The following is a 26,305-nucleotide window of genomic DNA, read 5'->3' as shown; positions in this document are numbered from 1 at the left end:
TGCAAGGGACAGCCCCGGTGGGCATTCGGTTGAGGGGGGCTTCTTGCCTGCTGGGAAGAGGAAGCACAGGCGGTGGCCCTGGCTGTCGGGGGGGTGTGGCAGCCTTGGGTTTCCAGCTGCTGCAGTGCGCGCAAACGGGCGTGTGCCTCACCTCTCAGCCTCGCCTGCCCACCGTTTCTCTGCCACCTCTGCGCCCACTTCCTTCAAGCTGGGAAGAGGAGTTGATGCAGGCAAAAAAAAAAAAAAAAGAAAAAAAGAAAAAGAAAAAGGTGGTTTATTCCGGGCTCAGCTGCGTCCCTTTTTTTACGGTCACGTGAGATGAGTGGTTGCTGACTTCCTTAAGTCGCTCGGAGAATATAGCCAAAATTGGGCTGTTGGTGCACAGGGACCTCATTTAGAAGGCACTCAGCCAGAGTCAGGTCTGAGGGGTCCCTATGTAGGGCGTCGAGTTTCTGATGGGGTGCCCAGCTAGTTAAGATGATAGGAAGTGGACTCAGTTGGCACACCCGCCTAGTGGGAACTGTTAAACTCTTCTTTGTTTGTAATCAATTAAACCCAAAGTGACTTAGAAAAACTGTTGCATCATTTCATCCGGTTCCCTGGAAGGCCTTCTAATCAGCTTGGAGGAAGCCAAACTGAAAATGGCAACCACAATTGCAGTGTATTTGGCTATTTAACATTAAACAGCCGTGGCAGGCAAGTTTGTAGAAGATATTAAAGGATAGTTTTGAGTATTAACTTTCTGTTCTTGGGTTAGTGTGAATTTGTACCTTTAACGCCCCCTTTTGTAACCTGAAGTGCAGTTTGGCTTGGGTTTTTAAGGCACTGTGCTCTTAGTAAATACTTGTTGAATGACCCGGTCATTTGTTTGTCTTTTAGTGCCTCCTCTTTATCCTTTAAAATTAGGATATGGTCTCACAGTTTTACCAGTGAGGTATCTGTAACATTGTTACAGTCCTTGCAGTATGTAGTGTACCTTAGTGACATTATAATCTTTATTGGATTAAAATAAAGGTGACTGAATTAAAGAGTGATTTACCAGTATTTCCCCAACAATAAAAGGACAGTTTTATTTTGAGACATGGTCTCATGGAAGTCTGTCTTATCCAGCTGAGGAAGAATGACCTCCAACTCTTGAACCTCCTGCCCCCCTCCCAAGTGCTGGGAGCAAAAGCCAGCACCATCGCACTAAGATTCAAATCCTTTTTTTAAAAAATGTTTTTGTTTATTATGTGTTCTTGTTCCACGGCAAACCCTGCAGGTCAGAGGACAACCCTTAGGATTCTGTCTATGCCGTGGCTTCTGGGGTAGGGCTTCTGTTGTCAGGCTTGGTGGCAAGTGCCTTTACTCCTTGTGTCTTCTCTCTAATCTTCAAGTTATATACATAAAATGTACCATTTCATAGTTGACATACAATTTTAATCTTCGAGGTGTTCTCTCTCTATCCCTGGCTGGCCCCACCCAAAAAGTTGTATGGAAGCAGCCTGAGTGCTGGGATGACATTACAGTGGGTACCACCACATCCCGCTGTAACGCCACTAGGTTCTGCCCGGAGGGTGTACCTGTTCCAATCCCCCTGCCTACCCACAGTTGAGTCTAGGTATTCTTCCTGACCTTTGAGTCCTCTTCCTTCAGTGTTGAGGTTACAAGCTTGCAGTGTTGGGGACCGATGAGGGCTTTGTGCGTCTGAGGCAAGCAACCGTGTTTACTGAGTCACATTTTTAGCCTCTCCTGCGCCTTTTATTTTTTAATGTCTCTAGAGACTGGTAATAGGCAACTTCAGAAAGTTTTTATCTGTGTGTAGGTGCAGGTTTTTGTGTCATGGTGTGTATAGAGGTTGGTCATAGGGCAACTTTGTGGAGTTGGTTTGTTCCTTCCACTTTAAAAAATTTTTTTTTCTGTGTACGGATGTTTGCCTGCATGTAAGTCTGCACCATGTGCATTCCTGGTGTCCCTGGAGGCCAAAACTCCTAGAGCTGGAGTTTCAGGTTTAAACAGCTTGTGTGGGTGCTCGAACCTGGGTCCTCTGGAAGAGCTGCTAGTGCTCTATCCATTGAGCTCTCTAACGCTCTCCTTTCACCTTTTTGTTGGTTCTGAGGATTGAACTCAGATTGTCAGGCTTGTGGGGCAGAGAGTAAAGGTGCTTTGTATATATACTTGAGCTACCTCGCTGGCCTCAGAATAGCTTTTCTATGCTTATTGCCCTAGTTAGGTTTCTCTTGCTGGGATAAAACACGATTACCAACAGCTTGGGCAGGAAAGGGTTCATTTTGCTTTACTGATAGAAGTGTTTTCGCTGAGGGAAGTCAGGACAGGAACTTGAGGCAGAACTGAAGTAGAGGCCATGGGAGAATGCTGCTTATTGGCTTGCTCCTGGCATGCCCAGAACCGCCTTTTGGGATGGCACTTAACCCTAGTGGATGAGATTCTCCCACATCAATCATTAATCAAGAAAGTGCTCCACAGACTTGTCACAGGCCAGTCTGGGTTCCGCCTTCCCCGATGACCCTGGCCTCTGTCAGGTTGACAAAAGAACAAACAACTAGCATACTTACCATTTTTGGAGAAATATTTATCTCAAATCTATACCCATTTTAAACTTAGTTGTTTCCTTGTTGAGTTGTAGGTGTGGTCTTTTTATTTTCTATATGGGTTAAATCTTTTTTTAAAAACCTAACATTTCTGAAAATTTACTGAAAATTAATTTTATATAGCATCCTGTTTTATATAGCATCTGGTTTGTTTGTTTTTTTTTTTCGAGACAGGGTTTCTCTTTATAGCTCTGACCAGGCTGGCCTCGAACTCAGAAATCCACCTGCCTCTGCCTCCCGAGTGCTGGGACTAAAGGCGTGCGCCACCACGCCCGGCTATAGCATCTGTTTTACAGATAAGCAGCAAAGAAGCTGATTTTATGTTTTTATATTTATTTATTTTGTTTGTTTTTTTTTGTTTGTTTGTTTGTTTGTTTGTTTTTTTGAGATGGATCTCTCTGTAGCTCTTGCTGTCCTAGAACTCGCCCTGTAGACCAGGCTAACCTCAAACTCAATGATCTGCCTGCCTCTGCCTCCTGAGTGCTGGAATTAAAGACGTGCACTACCACCCCCCAGCTTGATTTTATATTTGGAAAAGGGTCTCAGCCTAAATTTAGACTAGATATATCAATACGAAGAATCTTTCTGTCACGTCCGTATGGAAAAGGCATGCCTGGCATACATTTTTTTTTCTTTTTCTTTTTTCTTTTGTTTCTGAGACAGGGTTTCTCTGTGTAGCCCTGGCTGTCCTGGAACTCACTTTGTAGACCAGGCTGGCCTTGAACTCAGAAATCCACCTGCCTCTGCCTCCCAAGTGCTGGGATTAAAGGCATGCACCACCACTGCCCAGTTGGCATACACTTTTAATCCCAGTACTTTGTAGGCAGAGTGCTCCCAAGCATGCCGAGGAGATCCAGGTTAGTCTTGTTTATGATTGGTTTCTAGGTAGGTAGGGATGTATAATGAGACACTGTCTGAAAAACAATACCTATCAAATCAACGAATAAGTATTTTTCAGATATATCTTTGTTAATAAAGTATTTTTGTATCATGTCAAGAACATGGGAGGAGTTAACGGTCTAGAAAAAGGAAGTATGGGATGTATAGATGAACTTGCCTACAAATTGTGTTCCCTAAACTTGAGTGCATTGGAACTTCTCCAAGAGAGAACAGAAGGTTAATTTGTGAGTAGCTGATTTTAACTAGAAATGGGAACAATGAAGGATTTGGAATAGAGTATAGTGCATGCCACTTTAATGCAACAACTCGATTCACATGATACATTAAACAAATGGGAAGCATGCTGTGGCTTCGTACACTTTAAGGAAAATTGAAGCAGCAGTTTCAGTGGGATCTATACTTGTTAGCTAGAAAGGGCATCCACTTCAAAGTCAGTTGCAGCTTTTGTCACAAGCTCTGGAAGTTGACCAGTTTTGTTAGCTCTCTGAGCCTTTATCTTTTTTTCCTCCTTACCTCACCAGATTGTTGAAGGATTCTGGTGGGTAGTGAACTGGAAAATACTGGAAATGATAGCATCAGTTCAAATTCTTGGATTCTACTGTTGGTTAGTTTAGAAGTGGAAACAAAAAAATGAAGAAGTCTTTGTTGTTGAGATTTGCTCAAATTTCACAAAACAAGAAAGTATAGTCCCTACCTTTTTCATTTCGTGGACTTTAGGATCAAACCCATGGCCTTATGTATGTTAGGTCAGTGCTGCTTTTGTTCATGTGCCTATCTCGTGTGTATGGTTGTATGTACTTACGTGTACATATGGGTGTGGATGCTAGTTATTGTTCCTGTGTGACTGAGTTTTCATTTGAAGGCCAAGACAACTTGGAATATTGTTTTTCAGGAGCCATCCACTTTGTTTTTTGAGCTTGTCTCTCACTGGGAGCTGGGGTTTGCAGATTATGCTAGGCTAGCTTATCTGCTGTGGAGCCCAGGGTCTGTCTGCCTCCCCAGAACTGGGATTCCATGCCATGCCAGCATGCTCGACTTTTTATACGGGTGCTGGGGATGAAATTCAGGTCTTCTTTCTTGTGGGGTGAGCACTTACCTCTCCTCTAAGTCGGCATATTATCTTTATCCCCTCCTCCCCCCAAAGGAACTTTTTGCCAGCTGTGTGAAATGAGAAATATTTCCATTTCTGGAAATCAATTTGTCTAGAATAAGTTATTGAATTCCTCTAATACCTTTTTCTGATGAAAACAAGTGCATTGTACTTTTATTTAAAAAAATAAATTATCCAAGTATGTATGATTTTCACAGTAATCAGGAGGCTGAAGCAGGGGGATCTTGAATTTTAGGCCAGTCTTGACTACATAGGACTCTGTCTTTAGGAAGAAAGAAACAAAAAAGATGGGTTGGAGAGATGGTTCAGTGGTTAAGAGCACTTGCTGCTCTTGTAGAGGACCTAAATAAGGTTTAGGTTCTCAGAATCCACATCGGGTGGCTCACAACTCCTTGAAACTCCACCTCTAGGGGATCCAATGTTGTCTTCTGGCATCTGCAGTCTCACACAAATATATATTTATTCTCTCTCTCTCTCACACACACACACATACACACAAAATCTTTTTTTTCCCCATTTTTTATTAGGTATTTAGCTCATTTACATTTCCAATGCTATACCAAAAGTCCCCCATACCCACCCACCCCCACTCCCCTACCCACCCACTCCTCCTTTTTGGCCCTGGCGTTCCCCTGTACTGGGGCATATAAAGTTTGCGGACACACAAAATCTTAAGCATAATAATTTTTTTTCCAAGGCAGGACTTCTCTGTAGCCCTGGCTGCTCTGGAACTCCGTCTGTAGGCCTCAAGCTTACAGATCCACCTGCTTCTGCCTCCAGTGCTAGAAGCTAAAGCGGGTGCACCTTTATTACACTCAGCTTTAGTACAGTTTTAATTCCGTTCTGTTTCTGTGTGTCTCCCTCTCTCCCTCTTTCCATGTCCCTCCCCCCCCCCCCCCCCCCCCCCCGCCCGGTGTGTGTGTCTGTGTTTGAGAGGGAGGAGGGGTGTGTGTTAGAGGTCAACTTTCAGGAGTTGGTTCTCTCCCTTTACCAAATGATCAAATTTACCAAGGATCAAATTCAGGTCATTAGGTTTGGCAACAAGTACTTGTACCCATTGAGTCATCCTAAGCTGTGGGTTGTGACCCCTTTGAGAGACGCATATCAGATACTCTGCATATCAAATGCTTACATTATGATTCATAACAGCAAAATTAGTTATGAAGTAACAGTGAAATAATTTTATGGCTGGGGGTCACCACAGAGTGATGAACTATATATAAGAGGATCACAGTGTTAGGTTGAGAACCACTGCTCTAGGCTTTTAAGTTTCCTAATGTACTATATCTCTATACGTTGTATATTAGTGTATCGTTCTCTACTCTGCTTTAGAAATACAAGATACATACAAATAGGTGCTACTAATCCCTCCACCCCAGAAATACAGAGCTTTGGGTAGTGGAAGACAGTTGAGAAATTTTGTGCATTTCAATGATTAGATTTAGCTGGGAGGCAGAAGCAGGATGATCTCTGTGAGCTTGAGGCCACCCAGGCAGGGCTCATAATGAGACCCTGGGTTTTTTGTTTTTGTTTTTGTTTTCCGAGACAGGGTTTCTCTGTATATCCCTGGCTGTCCTGGAACTCACTTTGTAGACCAGGCTGGCCTCGAACTCAGAAATACGCCTGCCTCTGCCTCCCAAGTGCTGGGATTAAAGGCGTGCGCCACCACATCTGGCGACCCTGGGTTTTTTTGTTTGTTTTGTTTTGTTTTGTTTTTAAAGATTTTTTTCAGCATCTATCTGGGAATAGTTGCAAGATCCTGAAATCCCAGGTGTTTCCTGGGAGTTCATTGGCTGGTTAGTCTACCTGAACTGGTAAGCTTCAGATTCAGTGAGAGATTCTTTAAAAAAATAAGAATAGAAGACCACACACAAACACACATAAAGATATGGGAACTGAAGCAGTTGTTTTCTCTCTTTTTATAGATTAAGTTCTGAAGTACTGATCGAGTTCTGCGTTTCTTCAATGAGGAACTACAGGCTGATCTTCTGCCATAATCTCAAACAGCCATAAATGACAGAACGATGCTTGCTCAGTGAGGGAAGCTGGTGCAGAAGCCGTGTTTTAAACTTAGGTGTTTAAGTACTCAAAGGTAAGCTTTCTTATTGGTAATGTTCTATAAACCCACAGAGACTTTTAGAGTTTGCTGTTTATAGCTGCTACTCAGTTTTTCTTCCGTTTATTTTTTTTGCTGTCAACAATTCATATAGTTAGCTGCTGTTTGGTTAACTTTGAGGTTTTGTATTAATTAGCTGATACCAACTATATCAAAGAATAGATGTTCTTTTCCCAAGTCTCTGAATTCATGATATTTTCTTGTTCCTAACTCAATTTCTACCATTCCTGAAAGTTGGTTGGATTGTTTCCTGGTTATTCTATGGTGCCTTCGATCTAGCTAATACAATTGATTCAATCTTAATTTTTTAAACTTTAGAATCCTGGGAGTTTACCTTTGGTCTGAAGTATCTGTATTTGGAATTTTTTTTTTTCTTTTAAAGATAATTCTTTCTCCTTTTGTTTAAAGAATGGATTTTTACTGGAATTAGTTAAGTTAATTTTTTGGACTACTTGGTAGTTCTTGCTTTAGATACTGGAGACAGTTATTTCTTTTCTTTACTGATCTCTATCCTACAAAATTAAGACAACCATAGACCATTTCTTCTGGACTAGCTTGAGGATCTGGAATTTTTTCCTCACTAAAGTTGAAGTGTGGTGATGCACTTGGGAGGCAGAGGCAAGTGGATCTCTGGGTTTGAGGCTACCCTGGTCTACAAAGGGATTCCAAGACAGTCAAGGCTTGTTACTCAGAGAAACCCAGTCTTGAAAAACAACAAGAAAAATGATTATTCATGCCAGGTAGTGGTGGCTCATGCCTTAATCCCAGCACTTAGGAGGCAGAGGTAGACAGATTTCTGAGTCGACAGAGTGAGTTCCAGGACTGCCAGGGCTACACAGAGAAACCCTGTCTCAAACAAACAAGCAAAACCAAAAAAACAAACAAACAAAACCCAATGATTATTCTTGTTCCTATCAGGTCCCTGTTTATAAAAAATGATTGTTAGTGAGGAATGTTCCTTATGGAGTTAGGAGTCTTAGCAGTTAGGAGGCTGAGGCAGCAGGATATGAGGCTAAGGCCAATCCCAAGCTTGAGACCAGGTCTCAAGCCTCTCAGTTTATCAAAGGAGACTCTTCCCGATTACCCATTTGTGAAGGGAGGGCTCATATTACAGGGCTCAGAGTTGGATTGGGTTTGCTGCTTCTAAAAACTTCATTATCACTGTGCTTGCCGAGTGAAAGTCTTGGGACCACATTTGACCCTAATTGTTTTGAGATCTTAATGTCACTTTCCCAAAAGTTTTAAATGACTTGTTTGACGCTGATAAAGTGTTCAGACTTTACAGAGCTTTGTATAGTAGAGAAAAACTTAGATGATTGCACTGAGATGTATTTGTAGGCTGTATCGTGGGCCTGATAACTGGGACATATTTAAATAGACGAGTGCACATTCAGGTGTAAAAGCATTTTTTCTTTAATGTATTTACTCATATTGCCACCTGTTAATTATTATAGTCTTTTTTTTCCCCTTTTCTATTTTCTTTTTTGTCTTTCATTTGGCAGAAAAGACAGCTTTGATTTCTGGCTGCAAAAAAGCTATGAGGAAGAGCTCCTCCCCTTCCTTGAGTAACTGCAACTCCGATCTTGCTAGCAAAATATTTGGAATTCCACTTGATGAGCTGCAGCAGGGAGGACATCCAGACAATGAGGTTCCGTTCATAGTCCGCCACGTTGTGGACTATATTGAGGAACATGGTATACATTTCCTTATTTTGAGGGCTAGCTTTTGTTGTAATGAACACAATTTACCCCTTTTTGATTTTGGATTTAATTTTTTCTTAAAATAATGCAAAGCATGGAGAACAATATAAACACTAAGAAACAATAAAAAGATATTTTTATTTAAATTGATTTACCTGGAAATGGCAGTTACCCAGCTGAGAACATTTTCAGCGGGGGTAATAGGAAATTTTAAAATGGATATAAAGGGTGGGATGAAAGAATATCCCTCAGAGATACTATGTGTTAGATGATCAGTTTGTTTTTTAATTAAATCTGGGGAGCCCAGAAAGGCTTTCCAAAAGTGTGAGCATTTTAAGTTGAGAATGAATATGAATATGCATATGTGGCTAGACACTTGAAGGTGCAGCTTAATTCTTGCCTTGAACTAACATAGGAGGTCTGGAGCAACAAGGGCTGTTTCAAGTCAATGGGAATGCTGAGACAGTGGAGTGGCTTCGGCAGAGATACGACAGTGGAGAAGAGGTGGACTTGGTTAAGGAAGCGGACGTCCCCTCAGCCATTAGTCTCCTTAGGTTTTTCCTGCAGGAGCTCCCTGAGCCCGTCATACCTGGCAGCTTGCATATTCACTTGCTGCAGCTTTCTCAAGGTAACAGTTGGATTTTTATCAGTCATGTATTATTAGTTTTAGAGTCCTTACCTTTTAGAAATCTGATATGTAGTTAGTTTAGTATATATATTTCAGAGATTAATTTTTATTTCCTTGTTTGTCCTCTGGGTATATAGTTAAGGGAGTGGCAAAATTCTTGGATCTTTGTAGTACTTATTAAAAAAATTAAGTATGTATTTTTGTGTATATGATGTATGTGTTTATATGTGAGCGTGCATGTGTCCCACTGTGTGAGTATGGGCATCAGGGGACAGCCTTGAGTGTTGTTCCTCAACTTCCTACTTTTCCATGGATTCCGGAGATCCAGACAGTTGGGGAATTGAACTTAGGGTTCCAGACTTTGTGGCAAGTGCCTCTATATGCTGAGCTAGTCCTCTGGCCTGAGCTAAAATAAAGCTTACAGGTGTCTATAGAGAAATAGATGATAAATACAAAATATACAGGACAAATTGGAGATGGTAGGTCTAATTAGTGTTAATCGAATGTTGCTTTTAATTGATATAAGTGACTTAAAAGTTTTTTTTTGTTTTTTGTTTTCTTCAAGACAGGGTTTCTCTGTGTAGCCCTGGCTGTCCTGGAACACTGTAGACCAGGCTGGCCTCGAGCTCAGAAATCGGCCTGCCTCTGCCACTTAAATGCTGGAATTAAAGGCGTGCGCCCCCTGGCTTATTTTTTTTTAAATTATGAATATATGTGTGTCTGTGTGAGTGAAGGTTTCTGCAGAGTCCCAAGAGATTGTCAGATCCTCTTTTGCTAAGGAACTGAACTAAAAATCTCTGCAAGAGCAGCACATACCGAATCGCTAAAGCCATGTCTGTCTGTTTGTCTCTCTATCTGTCTGTCTGTCTGTCTGTCTCTCTCCCTCTCTCTCTGGAAGCTCTTCACAGAAGTTAACAAATATTTATTTACCTGTCTGCCTATGTGGGTTTTTTTTGTTTTGTTTTGTTTTTTTTTTTTGGTTTTTGTGTGGCAGGGTCTCTCTATGTAGTCTTGGCTGTCCTAGACTTCACTGTGTAGCCTCTGGAATGCTGGTATTAAAGCTTGTACAACCACACCCAGTTACAATTAATTTTCCACTAATTATAGGCGTGATGTCTTAAAAACATTAAATTATTAAAATATTAAATATGTGATAGTTATGTCTATAATCTTAGGCATGTTTCATTCAGTTGTGAGATCAGAGTACTGGTATATTTATTTGAATGTATAGTTGCTAATATCGCAAAGTATAGGAAAGTCATTGCGTTTAAAAATCTTAAGTAAATCATGTGACTATACCTCTTCCTGATACACTTTGTGTGTGTGTGTGTATGGAGACAAGAGGTTGATGTCAGTTGTCTAGTCACTCTCTACCTTATTTTTTGAGATAGGTCTCTCCCTGAATTTAGAGTTCTGAGTCACCTAGACTGGCTGGCCAGCAAGCTCCAGGGTTCCTCATGACTCTGCCTCTCTGTCCTGGTATTACAGGGACGTATCTCTGTATTTGGCTTCTTATGGGATGTTGGGGATGCTTGTGCAGCAAGAATTTTACTGACTTAAGCTGTCTCCCCAGCTTAAGATAAACTGTTTATACGTCTGTTGTCTTGCAGAAATGGCCAATATTATTATGGCCCTAAATAACCTTTTACCACTGTCCCCCTATGAGTTAATTTTAAGAAACCTGCAGAAAAAAAAAAGTAATTTATTTTGAAGTACCTCTGAGAAATTCTCCAAAATTAGAACATCATCCACTAACGGGGTTTCTAAAAGTCTAGTTTCTATTAGTAAAAACTCATTGCTATAACAAACATAAGGCCTAATAGCTTCTGTGATCTTATGCACTTGGTAAAAAAAGAAACCAGAGCCAGGTATGGTGGTTTATGCCTATAACCCCAGCACTGAGGCAGGAGGATTGCCTATGAGTTTTAGGCTAGCCTGGGCCTGTCAGTCTAAGCTACCAAGTGAGACCATCTCAAAAACAAACCCAAAAAATACAGAGAAGAAAACCAAATGAGAAACAGAAAACCTTTCAGTTTAATTGGACCATATCACTTATGTTTAGTAATTGTTTTCTGAGTGCCGAGAGAGCAGAAAATCCTCTGTCACCCTGTTCATTTCTTATTTTCTTATTTGTCCATGATGAAGACAATTGTCATTGATAATTGCTTGTTGATGGCTCCTTCATAGTTTTTGATGATTGGAGGTCAGTGTATTTTGACTTCTTTGAGTTGGCATTTGTTTGGAGTGTCAGGTATAGTCCTGCAGGAGACAGCATGAGGAAGAATTAGAGACTTGAGGCACATGAGTAACAAGTGGGGAAGACATCCTGCAGTAATTGAGGGGCTGAGTCCTTTATCTCCACCTTCCCTTTAAACTCTTCTTTCACTTAATAAGGGAAATGCAAAGCCCCTAAGGGGTTTGGCCTCTCCAGAGGAAGTGAAGAGGTTTGAATTGTTATAGTAAAAAAAAGGATGTGGGTGGAGTAATGTGAGCCTGGCAAAATATCTGAGCTTTACTTTTTTACTTCATTCAGAAAACCTGTCATTATGTTTTATAGATTATAATAATGAAGATGAATTTGGAAGAAAGTTGAGGTTCCTCTTGCAACAGCTTCCACCTGTTAATTACAGTTTGTTAAAGTTTCTGTGTAGGTTTTTAGCCAATGTAGCATCACATCATGAAGAAATTTGGTCTGCAAATTCTTTGGCTGCTGTTTTTGGTCCAGATGTCTTCCAGTAAGTTATTTCACAACTTTTGTTTACGTTTTTAAAAGTTGGGTTTGTGGAATGGAATCATTATACTGTCTTCCCAAGGATCATAGGATGCTTGGTGAACCATTACTTTTAATAGTCTATCTGATTAATTCTCAGAGCATTGCTGTGTTCAGGGTACAAATTAGGTTTTACGGATGGGAAAACTGAGGCACAGGATGATGACATAAATTGCTTAGTTTCATAAAGTGACTCACTGGTGGTTTTCTCATTTTACCTGTAATTAATTTAAGAACTCAGCTCAATTTAAGCTTTTATTCTTAGCATTTACACGGATGTGGAAGATATGAAAGAGCAGGAAATTGTGAGCAGGATAATGGCGGGACTTCTAGAAAATTATTACGAGTTTTTTGAGAATGAAGAGGAAGATTTTTCATCAAATGATTTGAGTTCAATTACTGAGCAGGTGAGCATATTTAATATTCCATTTCTTAAAAAATATAAGTTTGACATGAACTTACATAGAATTTACTTTCTAAACTAGAGGTGGTTCTCTGATTGTTTTATTATATGATTGGATTTCATACCCTTACCCCTAATTTCTGATCTCAGTTTAGGTACTAAGCAAAAGGCATTTATTATATATTAATTTATAGTGCTGGGGATTGGACCCAGGGCTTTGAACATCATAGGTAAATCGTTCTATCATTGAGGTAAAGTTCAGCTAGGAAAAAGTCAAGAGTACATGGTAGAAATTGTTTTGTGCTTCATTCTCCAGCCCCACAATTAACCTAGAAATTGTTGATTTTGTGTAGCCCAGATTGCCCTTGAAATCTGGATAACTCCTTTTTCTTGAGTGTTAAGATTTCAGATATACCAACACTCCTGGCTAGTAGATAATTTTAACTTCTGTGACTTTAATAAATTATTCAAATCTATGATTTATGTAGTGATTTTTGGGTTGTTTTATTTTTGGCTTTTACTGTTTGTGTGAGGATAGGGTCTTAGTTTAGCCTAGTCTGGCTTGACCTTAGTAGGTAGCCTAGGCTAATTAATCTTAAATTGCATTAGCTTTCCCAGTGCTGGGATTAGCTTCCATGCCTGGCTCTTAAAATCCATTATTTAAGCTACATTGTGTTTTCTGTTTACTTTTGTTGAGGGAATATCTCCTGTAGCTCAGGCTGGCTTCAGACTTGCTGTGCAGGCAAGAGTGACCTTGAGCCTCTGATCCTCCTGCCTCTACCTCCCTGGTAGAATTTTAGGCATTCACTACCACACTTGGTTTTATTCACACTCTGCCTGAGTTATATCCTTAGTCCCTACATTTTTACATTTTTCTTTTTCCTTTATGAATTAGGAATTTCAGAGTCTGAATAATTGTAATATTTTGGTAAAGCCATTATTAATTTAGATCTTTCTCGGGTTTAGAATTTATAAGTTAGAGATCTGTTTGAAAGTTTTTCTTCTACAATTCAAGTGGTTTTTCACAAGAATTTTTTTTTTCCTTTTTTTGAGACAGAGTCTCATTGTATATTTCTGTCTGGCTTGGAACTAACCGAAGACCACAGACTGGCCTCCACCTCACAGATCTGTTTGCCGCTGCTGCCTGGGTGCTGGGATTAAAGGCATGAGCCACCACACCTGGATAGCTTATTGATATAGGGTCTTCTGTAGTACATAGTCTGGTTTGACTTGGTTGTGTAGCATAGATTGGCCTTGAATTACTGATGCCGTTAGCTCAGGTTTCTTAGTGCTGGGATTACTGGCATGTGCCTCCACACTTAGCTTCAGATGATTGTTGCTTGAGAATACATATCAAGAGGACAGGTCAGTAGCTGCCATAAAGGTTGTTTTGTTTTGTGACTGGGTCTCATAGAATCTAAGCTGACCTGGAACTCCTTACATAGCCAAGACTTGCCTTGAGCTTCTAATTTTGTGGCCTTTCCTTTCCAGTGTTGGGATTACAGGCATGTACCACTATGCCTGGCTGATACTTAAACTTTAATGTCTTGATAGTTACAAATCTTATCTGTTGAGAAATTCTGTAAATTATTCTTTTTTAAATTACATTTTAATCTAATAGTTCTTTTAGAATTAAGATTAATAGCTGTTTAAAATAAAATGGCTGTATATGTGTTTATATCATTGATTTCCCCTGATTTCAAGATGTTTGTTTGTTTGCTTGTTTGTTTGTTTTCGAGACAGGGTTTCTCTGTGTAGTCCTGGCTGTCCTGGAACTCACCCTGTAGACCAGGCTGGCCTCGAACTCAGAAATCCGCCTGCCTCTGCCTCCCAAGTGCTGGCATTAAAGGCATGCGCCACCACTGCCCGGCACAAGACTTTTTTATAGATGCCTAAAATTTGCAGTATATGCCTTGGTTGTGCTTTATATTGTGATATAATTTTGTGTTTTCCTTTTCTTATAATTTCCTTATATGTCTATATGTATTATGTCAGTATTTTTATATTTTTTTCAAGCATTAGAAAAATTGATTTTAAAATATATTGTGCTTTACTTTACAAAAGATGATACTTAAGCAAGACTGAGATAAAAAAATGTTGAAATTTCTTGTTTGCCCATGAATGGAAAAGATATTAGTAAGGCTGGCGTGGTTGTACATGCCTTTGATCCCAGTACTCAGGAGGATTCTCTTGAGTTTGAGGACAGGCTGGTCTATGGAGCAAGTTCCAGGACAGCCAAGACTGCACATATAACTGCACCCAGTATTGAAAAAAAAAAAAACAAAAACAAAAGGAAAAGATAACAGTATATTGAGCAAAATACCTCCAAGACATAGAGGTAGTGAGGTGGGTTTTAAAGTAGGGATGTATGTTTAATTACCAGTTGCTAATTAATAGGATCTCATGTTTATGTGTATGGGTATATGTCTATGCACCATGTGCATGCCTGGTGCCCTGATTGGCCGGAAAAAGGTATTGGATCTTCTGGAACTGGAGTTACATATGCTTGGAATTGAACCTTGGTACTGGAAGAGCAGCTGGTGCTTTTAGCCATTGAACCATCTCTCCGGTCCCCAGGGTCTATTTTCTTACACATTAAAAAATAAACTTCTTGTTTTTTTTGTTTTTTTTTTTTTTTTTGTTTGAGCAGTTTTGATTCGTTAGTAGAATTGATGAGATATTTGAGTGAAAGTAAGATAGTCTTAAACTCTGAGCAGTTTTGTACATATTTTAAGATGCCTATAAGTATGGCAACCTGGCAGAACTTTGCTTTTTATTTTAATTTTGGTACCTGAAGGAAGCCAAGTTTGTTTAGTATTGTTTGGGAGTTTTGTTCCATTAGCCCAGGTATTTAGTTGTTAAGCTCTCCTGTAGGTAGTAGGTAGTCTTTGTCATTCATTGTATGTGTTGGAATGATGAATAGGGAATGTTTGAGAAATGACTCGATAAAGTCAAGTGGACTTTGAATGGGCTTTGTAAATAATGAGAATCCAGTGAGGTGGTTTGAAGATGGAAGTGATAATTATGTTTCTTTATACGTTTGAGAAGGCAGGTAGCAGCATTCCCCACAGTCTGGAGTCTGGAGAGCAGGCATTTCACGAGGCCCTAGAGAAGGGAATTACAGCAGTCAAAGAAAGAAGAGATGTAAGTATGGGTGAAGGCTTTCCTTACGTGAAGTCGAGGCAGCTACACAGGGCAAGTTCAAGTTAACTTCTGAATAAAGAAGAATTGTTGAGCAGACAAGACAGTCAAGTGGACAGAGGAAAGATGAAGAACTTTTCGAGGATTAATTTGGGATGAGAGAGGACATTTTACTGTATGTATCCTTTATGTCCTCTCTTGTTCTAAGTAATTGGATTGGTTATGACTGGAGGAAGTTCCAGAGATTGTACTAGGAATTGGAATTGAGAAAAAACCCTACAGGTTATATTTTTAGTTGCTTATAATAATGCTGATGAAAATATTGCCAGTTATGTAAGGCTTATTGATATATTCAGTATGAAGTAACAGAAGGCTTTCATAGTTTCACTTTCTAAAAATAATTTTTACATTTTTAAAAAATTTTTTTGAGAGTGTGCTGTATGCGTATTTGTATGCTAGAGGACAATATGTGTGTCTTCCACTATTGCTCTCTGCCTTATGACATGGGGGTCTTACTGAATCAGGCACTCACTAATTGGTCTAGATCACCTGGTCAGTGTGTGCTGGCATCTCCTGACTGTGTCCCCAGTACTAAGTTTACAGATGTACGTGACCATGCCCGGCTTTTATATGGCACCTGTGGATCCAGATGGCGGTCCTAATGCTTTCGTGGCATGTTGTTTGAGCCAACTGAGGAATCTAACTTATCTTGGCTTATATGTATATCTATTTGTGATGCATATGTGTTTGTATGTACATGGGCACACTTGTGCAAACATGCATGCACATGTGTGTACCTGTGTGTGGAGGCCAGAGGTTAACATTGGTGTGTTCCTTGATTCCTTTTCACTCTGTTTATTGTGGTAGGTCTCGCGTATACCCAGACTTCACTGACTTGGCTAGTCTAGCTGGCCATCATTCTTACCTGGCTTTATATATGGTTCTGGGAATCTGAGCTCTAATCTCATACTTGCATGTTATATACTTTACCTTCTGAGCCATCTCCTTAGTCCCCAAAATGATGTGTAAAAGTGATACATGTTAAAATAGTGCCTTTTAACCAAAAATAGGTGGACTGAATTAGTATTTATTCTGTTTAAGTAAAAATTAGTTCTAAATCTATTGTGTATGTGGGTGATGTGGGTGTCATGGTTCCTTGTGGAGGTTAGAGGATATCTTGGGGAATTTGTTTCCTTTTCCTTGGTATATAAGTTCTGGGGAACAATCTTAAGGACATCTAGTCAGGCTTGATGGCAAGTGCCTTTATCTGCTGAGCTGTCTCGCCAGCTCACTGCCCCCTTTGAAGTTTTTTTCATCACTGTTTCATGCAGTAGATGAGGCGTTACATTTATAAGCACAACATATTAAATGGAGTCTGTCATGTATTTACAAATTGAAGCCATTGGCTTTCATTGTTGTTGTTGTTGTTTTGAGGGACCATAGGTTATACCCATAGTCTTGGGTATGCTTTGCAAGCAGCGAATCACTGAGCCATGTCCTCCAGCCACTGACTGTTGAATTTTCATCTGACAGATGATACCAGCTATTGTTGAGAAGCTCCCACTGGAGTTCTGTGTAGGCAGCCATGAGCCATGTTGATAAGACTTCATGGGTGTAGTGTTTGACATTTCTAGGAGACCCAGTCTCACAGCAAATTTTCTGTCCCTCTGGCTTGCTTTTTTTTTTTTTTTTTTTTACTTTTTTAAAGATTTATTTATTATTATATGTAAGTACACTGTAGCTGTCTTCAGACACACCAGAAGAAGATGTCAGATCACATTACAAATGGTTGTGAGCCACCGTGTTGCTGGGATTTGAACTCAGGACCTCTGGAAGAGCAGTTGGTGCTCTAACCACTGAGCCATCTCTCCAGCTTGTCCCGCTGGCTTTTACAGCCTCCATGCCCTCTCCGTCCGTGGTCCCTGAGCTTTAGGTGCAGGAGCTCCTGTTAAATCTGTCAGCTGGGGCTGGCACCCACAATCAGCTTGTTCTGTGCGTTCTGATCAGTTGTGGTTGTCTGGCTAGTTTGACTAGGCTCTGGCATAAGATGTGCTGCTCAGTATTTTAATGACTGGTATTAGCTTATAAGAGCTATTAGGTATTTATAGTTTCTTTGGGATAATTTATTTTTGAGACAGGATCTTGCTGAGGGGCTCATGTTGGCCTAAAAGTCACTTGGAGCCCAGGTAGGTTTGTGCCACCACACCTAACTGCTGCTTTTAGACAACCTTAAAATATATTTCACTTAAAAATGGTCTATTAACTTTTCTTTAGTATTTTAATGGTCTTTGTTATTTGTTTTTGTTAGTGACTACTTAATATAGTTGGTTTGATGATGGAGACATTTTATACATCCTACTAGAAAAATATAATTACAACTTTGTGCTTATTAGTTAAAATGTGGGGCTGGAGAAATGGCTCAGTGATTAAGAGCACTGACTGCTTTTCCAGAGAACCTGGGTTCACTTCCCCGAACTCACATGGCAGCTCACAAACTGTCTGTAACTCCAGCATCTGCTACCCTTAATACAGATATACATGCAGGCAAGACATCAGTGCACATAAAATAAAAGTAAATTAATTAAAAAATAGTTAAAATCTAAGTTCTTTGTTTCAGAATTTTATTTTGTTTTAATTATTTATTTATTTATTTTTGGACAATGATGGAGACTGAACTCATCATTGTAAATGCTAGACAAGTGTTCTATCACAGAGCTACGTCACTAGTTAGAGTTCCATTTCTTCATGAAAAAAATGTGATCAGAAGTTAGCTGACCTTTTCTGAAACATAGCTAATACCTAAAGCATTTCACTCCTCTTTTTCTCCTTGGTAGGGTTTCACTGTGTCTTTGGCTTGCCTAGAATATTCTGTGCAGACCAGAATATTCTGGCCTGGAACTTAGAGAAATCTGCCCGCCTCTGCCTCCTGAGTACTATGACTAAAGACAAGTGTGCCAACTCAGCTGAAATCATCACTTACCTCCCCCCCCATAAGTCCTGAGCTACCTCTTAACTTGCTGTGTAAGATGACTTTGAACTTTTTTTTTTTTTCCCCCGAAACAGGGTTTCTCTGTATAGCCCTGGCTGTCCTGGAACTCACTCTGTAGACCAGGCTGGCCTCGAACTCAGAAATCCGCCTGCCTCTGCCTCCAGAGTGCTGGGATTAAAGGCGTGAGCCACCACGCCCGGCGACTTTGAACTTTTAATAATTCTGCCTCTGTCTGTCTCCCAATTACTGGGTTTACAGATACGTTCCAAGTCAGTATTTTTGTGCCTTCTTTTTTACACTTAATATTAAATGGCTATTTAATGTACCTAGAAAATGGAGAAAGGAATTATATATCTTTCATATTAAATTTATAAAAGTAGTTAGAAAATGAAGCTTTAAAAATTTTTTTGAGGCAGGTTTTAATGTATAGTCCTGGCCAGTTGGAACTTTAAGTGATCTCCTGCCCTGGCTTCCCCAGTGTTGGAATTGCCTGTGCTGCCATGTCTAGCAAAAAACGAAACATTGTTACTGCTACATGCAAGCTTTTGTTTAGATTGTAATATTATTCATATTTGTCCTGCATCAAAATGCTGTTTGTCATAAACAAAATTAAAATTAAAGAGTTATATTTGTCTTGTTTTTTACTTGTTTATTTTGTTGTTATTTATTTAGCTTTGCAGTGTTTGGGATTGAATCTGGGGCCTTGAGCATGTTAGGGAAATGTTTTCCCTGCTCTAGAATTTTACTTTGATATAAGAAACTTGGCACTTTATAGGAGAGACTGGATTAGGAAATTTAAAAATGAGTTATTTGCCTTTATACTTTTTTTTTTAGAATAGTGTATTTCAATAGTCTTTATTAAATTTAATCCTGAAATTCCTTTGTGTGTAGGTTAATGAACTTTCTGAGGAAGAAGAGGAAGATGAAAAGCTGGAGCATATAGAAGAACTTCCAGAAGAAGGTGTAGAAAAGTCAGCTGGCATGCCAGAGGTGCTGCAGTTAAGGATGACTGAAAACCTTCTGGACTCAGACAGTGTTACAGCATCAACAAGGTAAACATTTCAGTTGAGTCAACTTTCACTGTAGACTCAAGCACAAGAGACGAGCTTGTGTCGCTGAGCTGTGGGTGTAGCTAGTATTGGAGAGTTTGCCTAGCATGTGTAGGACCCTGGGTACTGAAAAGAAGAAAGAAAAGGTAATGATTTTGGCTGTATCTGGTGGCATGTTCCTGTAATCCCAGCGTTTGGGAGGCAGAGGTAAGAGGATTTCTTTAAGCAGGAGGCCAGGTCATGCAGGCCGTGTACACTAAGACCTTGTCTCAGAAAAACAAAAGACTTGAGTATAAAAAAGAGCAAAAAGAAAACTAAAATCCATTAAGGATCTTTTATTTGCTGCTGTCACACTTTTCTTCAGAAATAAAGCCTTGTGTATACTTTTCTTAAAATTTGTTTTCATATTAGCTAGTTTTTTGGGTTGGGTAAGATTTTATAACCTCTGAAATAGAATTTCTATGCTGTGACAGAACACCATGACCAAGATAGCTTTGCTTTGGAAAGAAATCCTCTAACTGGGCTTATGGTTGAGGGAGGTAGAGTTCATGATGATGGAGCAAATCGTGTCAGGAACAGCTGAGAACAGCTCACATCTTGATCCAGAAGCAGGAGGTGGGGTGGGGATGGGGTTTGGGAGGTGGGGGGTGGGATGAAAGCAAGACAGCATGAACACGTTGGGAGTTGGGAGTGGCTCTAGTCTTTTGAAGCCGGCTGCAGTGACATGCCTTTTTCTTTTTCTTTTTCTTTTTTTAAAAAAAGATTTATTAATGTATGAGTATATGGTAACTGTCTTCAGACACATCAGAGAGGGCATCAGATCTCATTACAGATTGTTGTGAGCCACCATGTGGTTGCTGGGAATTGAACTCAGGACCTCTGGAAGAGCAGCCGGTGCTCTTAACCACTGAGCCATCTCTCCAGCTTGACATACCCCTTTCGCTTTCGCACTTTCCTGTTCTTTTCAAACAGTTCACCAGTTGGGGATCAAGTATTTAAACATAGGAACTTATAAGGACTATTCTCATCCAAATTACCACATTGACTTTTAAAATATTTTGTTTTCAATTATGTGTGTATGTGTGGGATATGTATACATGAGGGCAGTGTCCGTGGAGGACAGAAGAGGCTAGCAGGAATTCCAGGCTTTTGCCAACTTCCTGACCTGAGTGCTAGGAACAGATGGTTGTGAGCTACCATGTGTGTGCTGGGAATGAACCCAGTTCTTCTGGAAGAGCAACCAGTGCTTTTAACTACTAAGGCAGCTTTCACGCCCTGAAAATCTTTTTTTTTTTTTAAAGATTTATTTATTACTATATCTAAGCACACTGTAGCTGACTTCAGATGCACCAGAAGAGGACATCAGATCTCATTACGGATGGTTGTGAGCCACCATGTGGTTGCTAGGATTTTAACTCAGGACCTTCGGAAGAGCAGTCAGTGCTCTTAACCACTGAGCCATCTCTCTGGCCCCTGAAAATAAATCTTAAAAACAAAACCCCACAGATCATTTTATTAGCTCTCTTCACATTCTATTTTATTTGTAATAATAAACAGAATTCTCAAATGAACTATAGAGTCATGTAACTAATCTCTGTCCCACCTTTTTTTACTTTGACTTTTGGATAATATGCCTTTGGTCATTCTCTTCTGGCTATAGCAGAATTTCTCAAATGTGCTAAGTTATATTCTCCCCTTGAGCCTTTGCAGTTTCTTTTTATTTGGATATGTGTCCACCTAGATATTTGCTTACTTCTTTAAAATTCTTTGTAAATGTTACTTTTCAGTAATGACTCCCCATTTTTTTAAAAATTCTTTTCTATATTGTCTATAATGGTTGTGGCCATGTAATCGTTATATTTTGGATCTTTAATGCTCATCTGAGGCCTTTGTTAAAGTTGTGTTCTCCAGAGTGTTGGGAAGTGATTAAACCTTTAAGAGGTAAGATCTAGTGGTTTTCTTTAGGTCAGTAAGAGCTCCTGAGTGAGATTTTGGGCTCCCTTTCTCTTCTTTTTCTTTTACTTCTTGGCCATAAGGCTGACAACGGTCTTTGCTCAGTTTCACTCTGATATGCTACTTTACCACTGGACAGAAAACAATATCACCAGCCACTCATGGATTAAAGCTTTCAAAACAAGGAAGTGAAATAAGCATCTCTTTTAAAGTTATCTCCAGTACTTTGTTACAGTGATAGACAGAAAGCTGCCTGATGAGTGATATGTGTTAATTACTATTGTCTTCCAGCACTGGCACACAGAACATGACACACTTGTTTACTTACATCCTTTTTACTTACAGGAGTCACATGCATGCGTGCGCACCTTTGTGTAGTTGTGTTCAGCTGTGAACCGCTCACTGAGCATAGATCCTGCTTAGGCTAAACTGGCTAAAATCTTAAGAATCTGCCTGGTTTTCTCCTTTTTCCCCAGTGTTAGGGTTGTAGATGTATACCATGCCAACTTTTGTATGTGTACTGCAATCTCAGCCCTTCATTTTTGCACAGCAAATATTTTACCAGTGAGCCATCTTCCCTATCCTACTTTATATTGATATTTGTAGCACTAATTGCCCATCAAAATGCTGACTGTATCAGTGGCATGATGTACAAACTTTACTTTTCCAATGTAAACATATTTTTTATTCACCTGATGTAAATGTTGTCTGGAGGCATACTGGTAACCTAGGCCTAGTCCTGGACGCTTCTAGCCACTGTCCAATCTAATTTAGACTTAGAATTTTTCAGCCTCTGAAACTTACTGTTGAGTAAGCTCACCTGTTCTTGGTCTGAGCTCTGACTGGCTCTTTCAGTTCAGCTCAAACTCCTCTCCAAACTGACTGATTCAGTTGGCTTCTCTCTCTGCTTCTCCTGAGTTGTGCTGCTTGATCTCATAACTTTATCATTCTGTTCTGATCTTCTGGCTCCTTCTCATTCTCTGGCTCATCCTGTCTTCATCTGTTTCTAGCTTGTTCTCTGCAACCTGTCTTTGTACAGCTATCCCAGTACAATGCCTCCTCTTTCTGTACTGCCTATTCTCTTTCTTCTTGTGAGAGTTGAGCATAGTGTATTCTGTTAAATCTTTCCTTTGTCTGCTACTCAATTAGAAGTCACTTTCAAACATGGGTGCTTCCTTCTAAAGCTAACTTTCCCTTCAATGTTTGTGATCAAAGGTGTGTACTAAGGGCATATCTGTATTCTAGCCAGAAAGGTTAAAGTTATATGGTAAAGCTGAGCCACACCACAGCTAGAAACAAATTTTCTCAGTAAATAACACGCTCTCAGGGTTCACAGTGTGATCAAATATCCTGCAGCATTTCTCTTTTTCGTTTAAATAAAAGACTCTTTCTCTAACATCAATAAACTCTATACTGTCTGGTTCATTATACAATGTCTAGTTCATTTGTATTTGGCAGCCTTGGAGAAAGTACTCTACTCTATCCTATCATGGTGACTCCAAAGTTCTGCATCTACATCACTCCCTATCATAACTTGAACTTACCAACCTAAAAACATCATTTTAGACCCTAGCACATTTTCTTAAATCCTAAATAACTTTAAGCTTAACTGTGAGACTAATTCTTTTAGTCTTCAGCCTCATCAGAGACCTGAGAAGGATTAATATTATCTCAATAAATAGGAAATGTAGAACAAGCAACTTCCAAAAGTATAGAAATGACAGAGACTGCTGGCCATCTGGACAGTTACCCAAGATTTCTCTTCAGTGTTGGAGCACCTATCTCTTTGGCCCACTGACCCATAATATCTGACAGAATTTTATGTGAAACAAGAATTATATGAAGGACTTACATACCTTGTCCTGGCAGAGTTCAACATTGGACTTTCTTTGTGTCCTGCTTTTCCACTACTTAGCAAACTGTCAGCAGTTAAAGCAAGGGCAGATTCTTGCCCAGTAGCAACTTAACCACATTTGAAGCAAACTCTATAAGGAGGCTCTTCAGTGCTCATTATCTTCTTTGAAGTAGTATGGTGGTGCTACCAGGAGCCTGACAGGTTTCATTGGTCAAAGAAGTCTTACATCTTTAAATGCCACATTATTAGGTAGATGTTTGAGGTTTTTGCAGATCACCTATCAGTATATTTAAATAGGCAAATGATGCTCGTCTCTAGCTACTCCCTACCTGATTAACATAGAAAACATCTGTGATTAACCGAACCTAACAAAACCATATATTTGGTTGATTATTAACTAGCATTTCTTTTTTTTTTTTGATTTATTCTTTATATGTAAATACACTGTAGCTGTCTTCAGACACCCCAGAAGAGGGCATCAGATCTCATTACAGATGGTTGTGAGCCACCATGTGGTTGTTGGGATTTGAACTCTGGACCTTTGGAAGAACAATCAGTTCTCTTAACTGCTGAGCCATCTCTCCAGCCCCTAACTTGAATTTCTTAATTATCCTAAACAATTTGTAATGGTAGCTTTCTTTCTTTTTTCTTTTCTTTTTTTTTTTTTTAATTTTATTTACACGAGTACACTGTAGTTGTCTTCAGACACACCAGAAGAGGGCATCCGTTCCCATTACAGATGGTTGTGAGCTACCATGTGGTTGTTGGAAATTGAACTCAGGACCTCCGGAAGAACAGTCAGTGCTCTTAACTGCTGAGCCATCTCTCCAGCCCCTAATGGTAGCTTTCAAATGAACTAGAACAGGTGTCCACTGTTTGCACAGAACTTGGTAGTGGAAGAGGCATGGAGCAGTTTTGCCCAGTGGTATTGAGAGGCCAAATCTTTTAAATTCAGACTTCATTTTAGATAACCTGACCTAAGTTTGAACTCAGGTAAACTAACAGGCTGGTATGTAGCATTAGTTTCCAAGTTGCCCCCAATAAAACCTGAGCCTAGCTCCAGTCTCTAAGACTAATACCCAACAAGATCAGAGTTTCCAGGTTACACCCTCAACAAGACAATTGTCTCCAGGTTATTCCCCCAACAGACCTGCACCCCAGGTTACAAGCCTACCCCCTACCATGTAGAGGGAAACAAAAGTTAAGTTTATGATATGACTCCCAGCATCAGCCAATTATGTTAAAGGCCACAGCAGCTTTCCAGTTAGATGCTTGCACATATACTCCCATTTGCTGCTTACTATAAGTCTTGCTACATAGTAAGACATTATAGACATTATAGTAAGACTATATAGACATTTGTGGCTCCCTCACCACCAAAACTGCCATGCGTGATGGTGGTGCATTGCGGGGTGGGGAGGGAGGCAAGCTAGTTTGAAAAGAATAAAGACCCTGCTGTGAGTTGCATCAGATCTGCTCCTGTGTGTGTTTTTGGGGATCACTAACATTTCCCTTGTACAACAGTATTGTGATTACAGTCCAAGTGGTTCATTATTATGGGACCCCATTATCATCTTGGAAACCATTGGGCAGTTTTTATTATTTTTTGTGGGACATTTTTAGCTCTTTTTCTTACCATGTTTCATTTGTCCAGTGGTCTCCAGAATCCTTAGTTGTATGCTTTTATTCTGGGAAGATAAAACCCTGCCCCAACCCTAATTCGGGGGTGGGGGTAGGGTTCCTGTTTTTGGCCAGTTATACATTTTCTAGGGCAAGATGTTTTTTGGCAATAAAGAATATCTTTCAATTGATACTAAAAAAATTCTCTTGAATATTTGAAATCAAATATACCTTTGTGGATAATTATACCTATTTCCTCCTTCCCTCTCTCTCCCTCCATCTCTCCCTCCTTCCTTCCCTCCCCGCTTCTGTCTGTCTGTCTGTCTGTCTATAATTAACATGCATAAATTAAAGATTATTTTCAGATCACAAAGGACATTCACTTTAAATTTCAGCTTGTTTTTTGCAAGCAGCTTTTAGATTTAAATCATTGTAATTCTTATATGCCTGCTTCTACTTCCCAAGTATTGAGATCAAAGATGTGTGCCTCCCAAGTGCTGGGATTAAAGGTGTGAACCATCATCACTCCATCCATTGTTAACTGTAGAAAAGAACTATTTTATAGAGATCTGTCTGTCTCTGCTGGATTAAAGGCATGGACTACTTGCCTTCTCAAATAGTTTATCTTGGCTCCAAATCACTCCAATTCTTTTGTGTTTTTTTTTTGTTTGTTTGTTTTTTGTTTTGTTTTGTTTTGTTTTGTTTTTTTCAAGACAGGGTTTCTCTGTATAGCCCTGGCTGTCCTGGAACTCACTCTGTAGATCAGGCTGGCCTCGAACTCAGAAATCCGACTGCCTCTGTCTCCCAAGTGCTGGCATTAAAGGTGTGTGCCACCACTGCCTGGCTATCACTCCAATTCTTAGAGATTTAGAAAACAAGTTTAAATTGTGTTAACCCTTTGAATTTATTTAAGATATTTTAAATCTCTTAACTTTTTTTTTATACCAAACAATAAGAATATCCTTTTTATTGAAGAAGAAAACTTAAAAGCTGATGTCCAAGATGGTGTGGGCCATGTGGCAGTCTACAGTCTAATATTCTAACGTGGAATTAAGAAAAGTCGTTTAAGAAAATCCAAGACTCTTTTCATGCCAGTAAGGCAAGTATGACTTTGGCAAATTAATTTTAATGGTAGGGCAGTTGGTACCTTTTGAAAGACCAACACCTGCCGAGTCCTGTTTACGGACAACCTGGACAGTCTGTGAATGTTCTTAGTACCTTTTAATATTTTTCTTACAAGCAGTCTTTATGGTTTGTTTCTAAGATTGGAGAAATGTTACCTCTGTGTTTCCATTGCTGTAACAATTACTTCCCCATTAATTCATGGCTGTATTAGCAGCATACGGCTTGAATTTCCCTACTTATCCTCCTGTCCCTGTATATTTAACCTACCTTGCACTTTGTTTTACTTGAGATAATGTTCTAATCCCTAGAATCTGAATATTTACCTCCTGAAGAGGCCAATCTGGATGCAAAGGT

The 26,305-nt window shown here is 39.7% G+C and overlaps 1 protein-coding gene across 15 annotated transcripts in view; it reads left to right on the top strand.

Annotated features, from left to right (window-relative positions):
• Fam13b (family with sequence similarity 13, member B) overlaps positions 1-26,305 on the top strand; it is an 82,477-nt gene that overhangs the window by 16,668 nt on the left and 39,504 nt on the right. For 6 of the 15 annotated variants that reach the window (XM_006525849.3, XM_006525850.3, XM_017317886.1 and 3 more), the window contains exons 2-8: positions 6,528-6,694; positions 8,221-8,412; positions 8,834-9,046; positions 11,604-11,781; positions 12,082-12,223; positions 15,268-15,363; positions 19,241-19,401. In XM_006525849.3, the coding sequence (XP_006525912.1) occupies positions 8,256-8,412; positions 8,834-9,046; positions 11,604-11,781; positions 12,082-12,223; positions 15,268-15,363; positions 19,241-19,401 (947 nt within the window). In that variant the 5' untranslated portion in view covers positions 6,528-6,694; positions 8,221-8,255. The remainder of the gene's footprint in view (positions 1-6,527; positions 6,695-8,220; positions 8,413-8,833; positions 9,047-11,603; positions 11,782-12,081; positions 12,224-15,267; positions 15,364-19,240; positions 19,402-26,305) is intronic. The other 9 variants (XM_030250431.1, XM_006525851.2, NM_146084.1 and 6 more) reach the window with 5 other exon arrangements.

This window comes from Mus musculus, chromosome 18 (genome assembly GCF_000001635.26).
Source record: "Mus musculus strain C57BL/6J chromosome 18, GRCm38.p6 C57BL/6J".
NCBI classification, from domain to species: domain Eukaryota; kingdom Metazoa; phylum Chordata; class Mammalia; order Rodentia; family Muridae; genus Mus; species Mus musculus.
The sequence above is the reverse complement of the archived record's forward strand: the minus strand, read 5'-3'. Positions and strand labels throughout refer to the sequence as shown.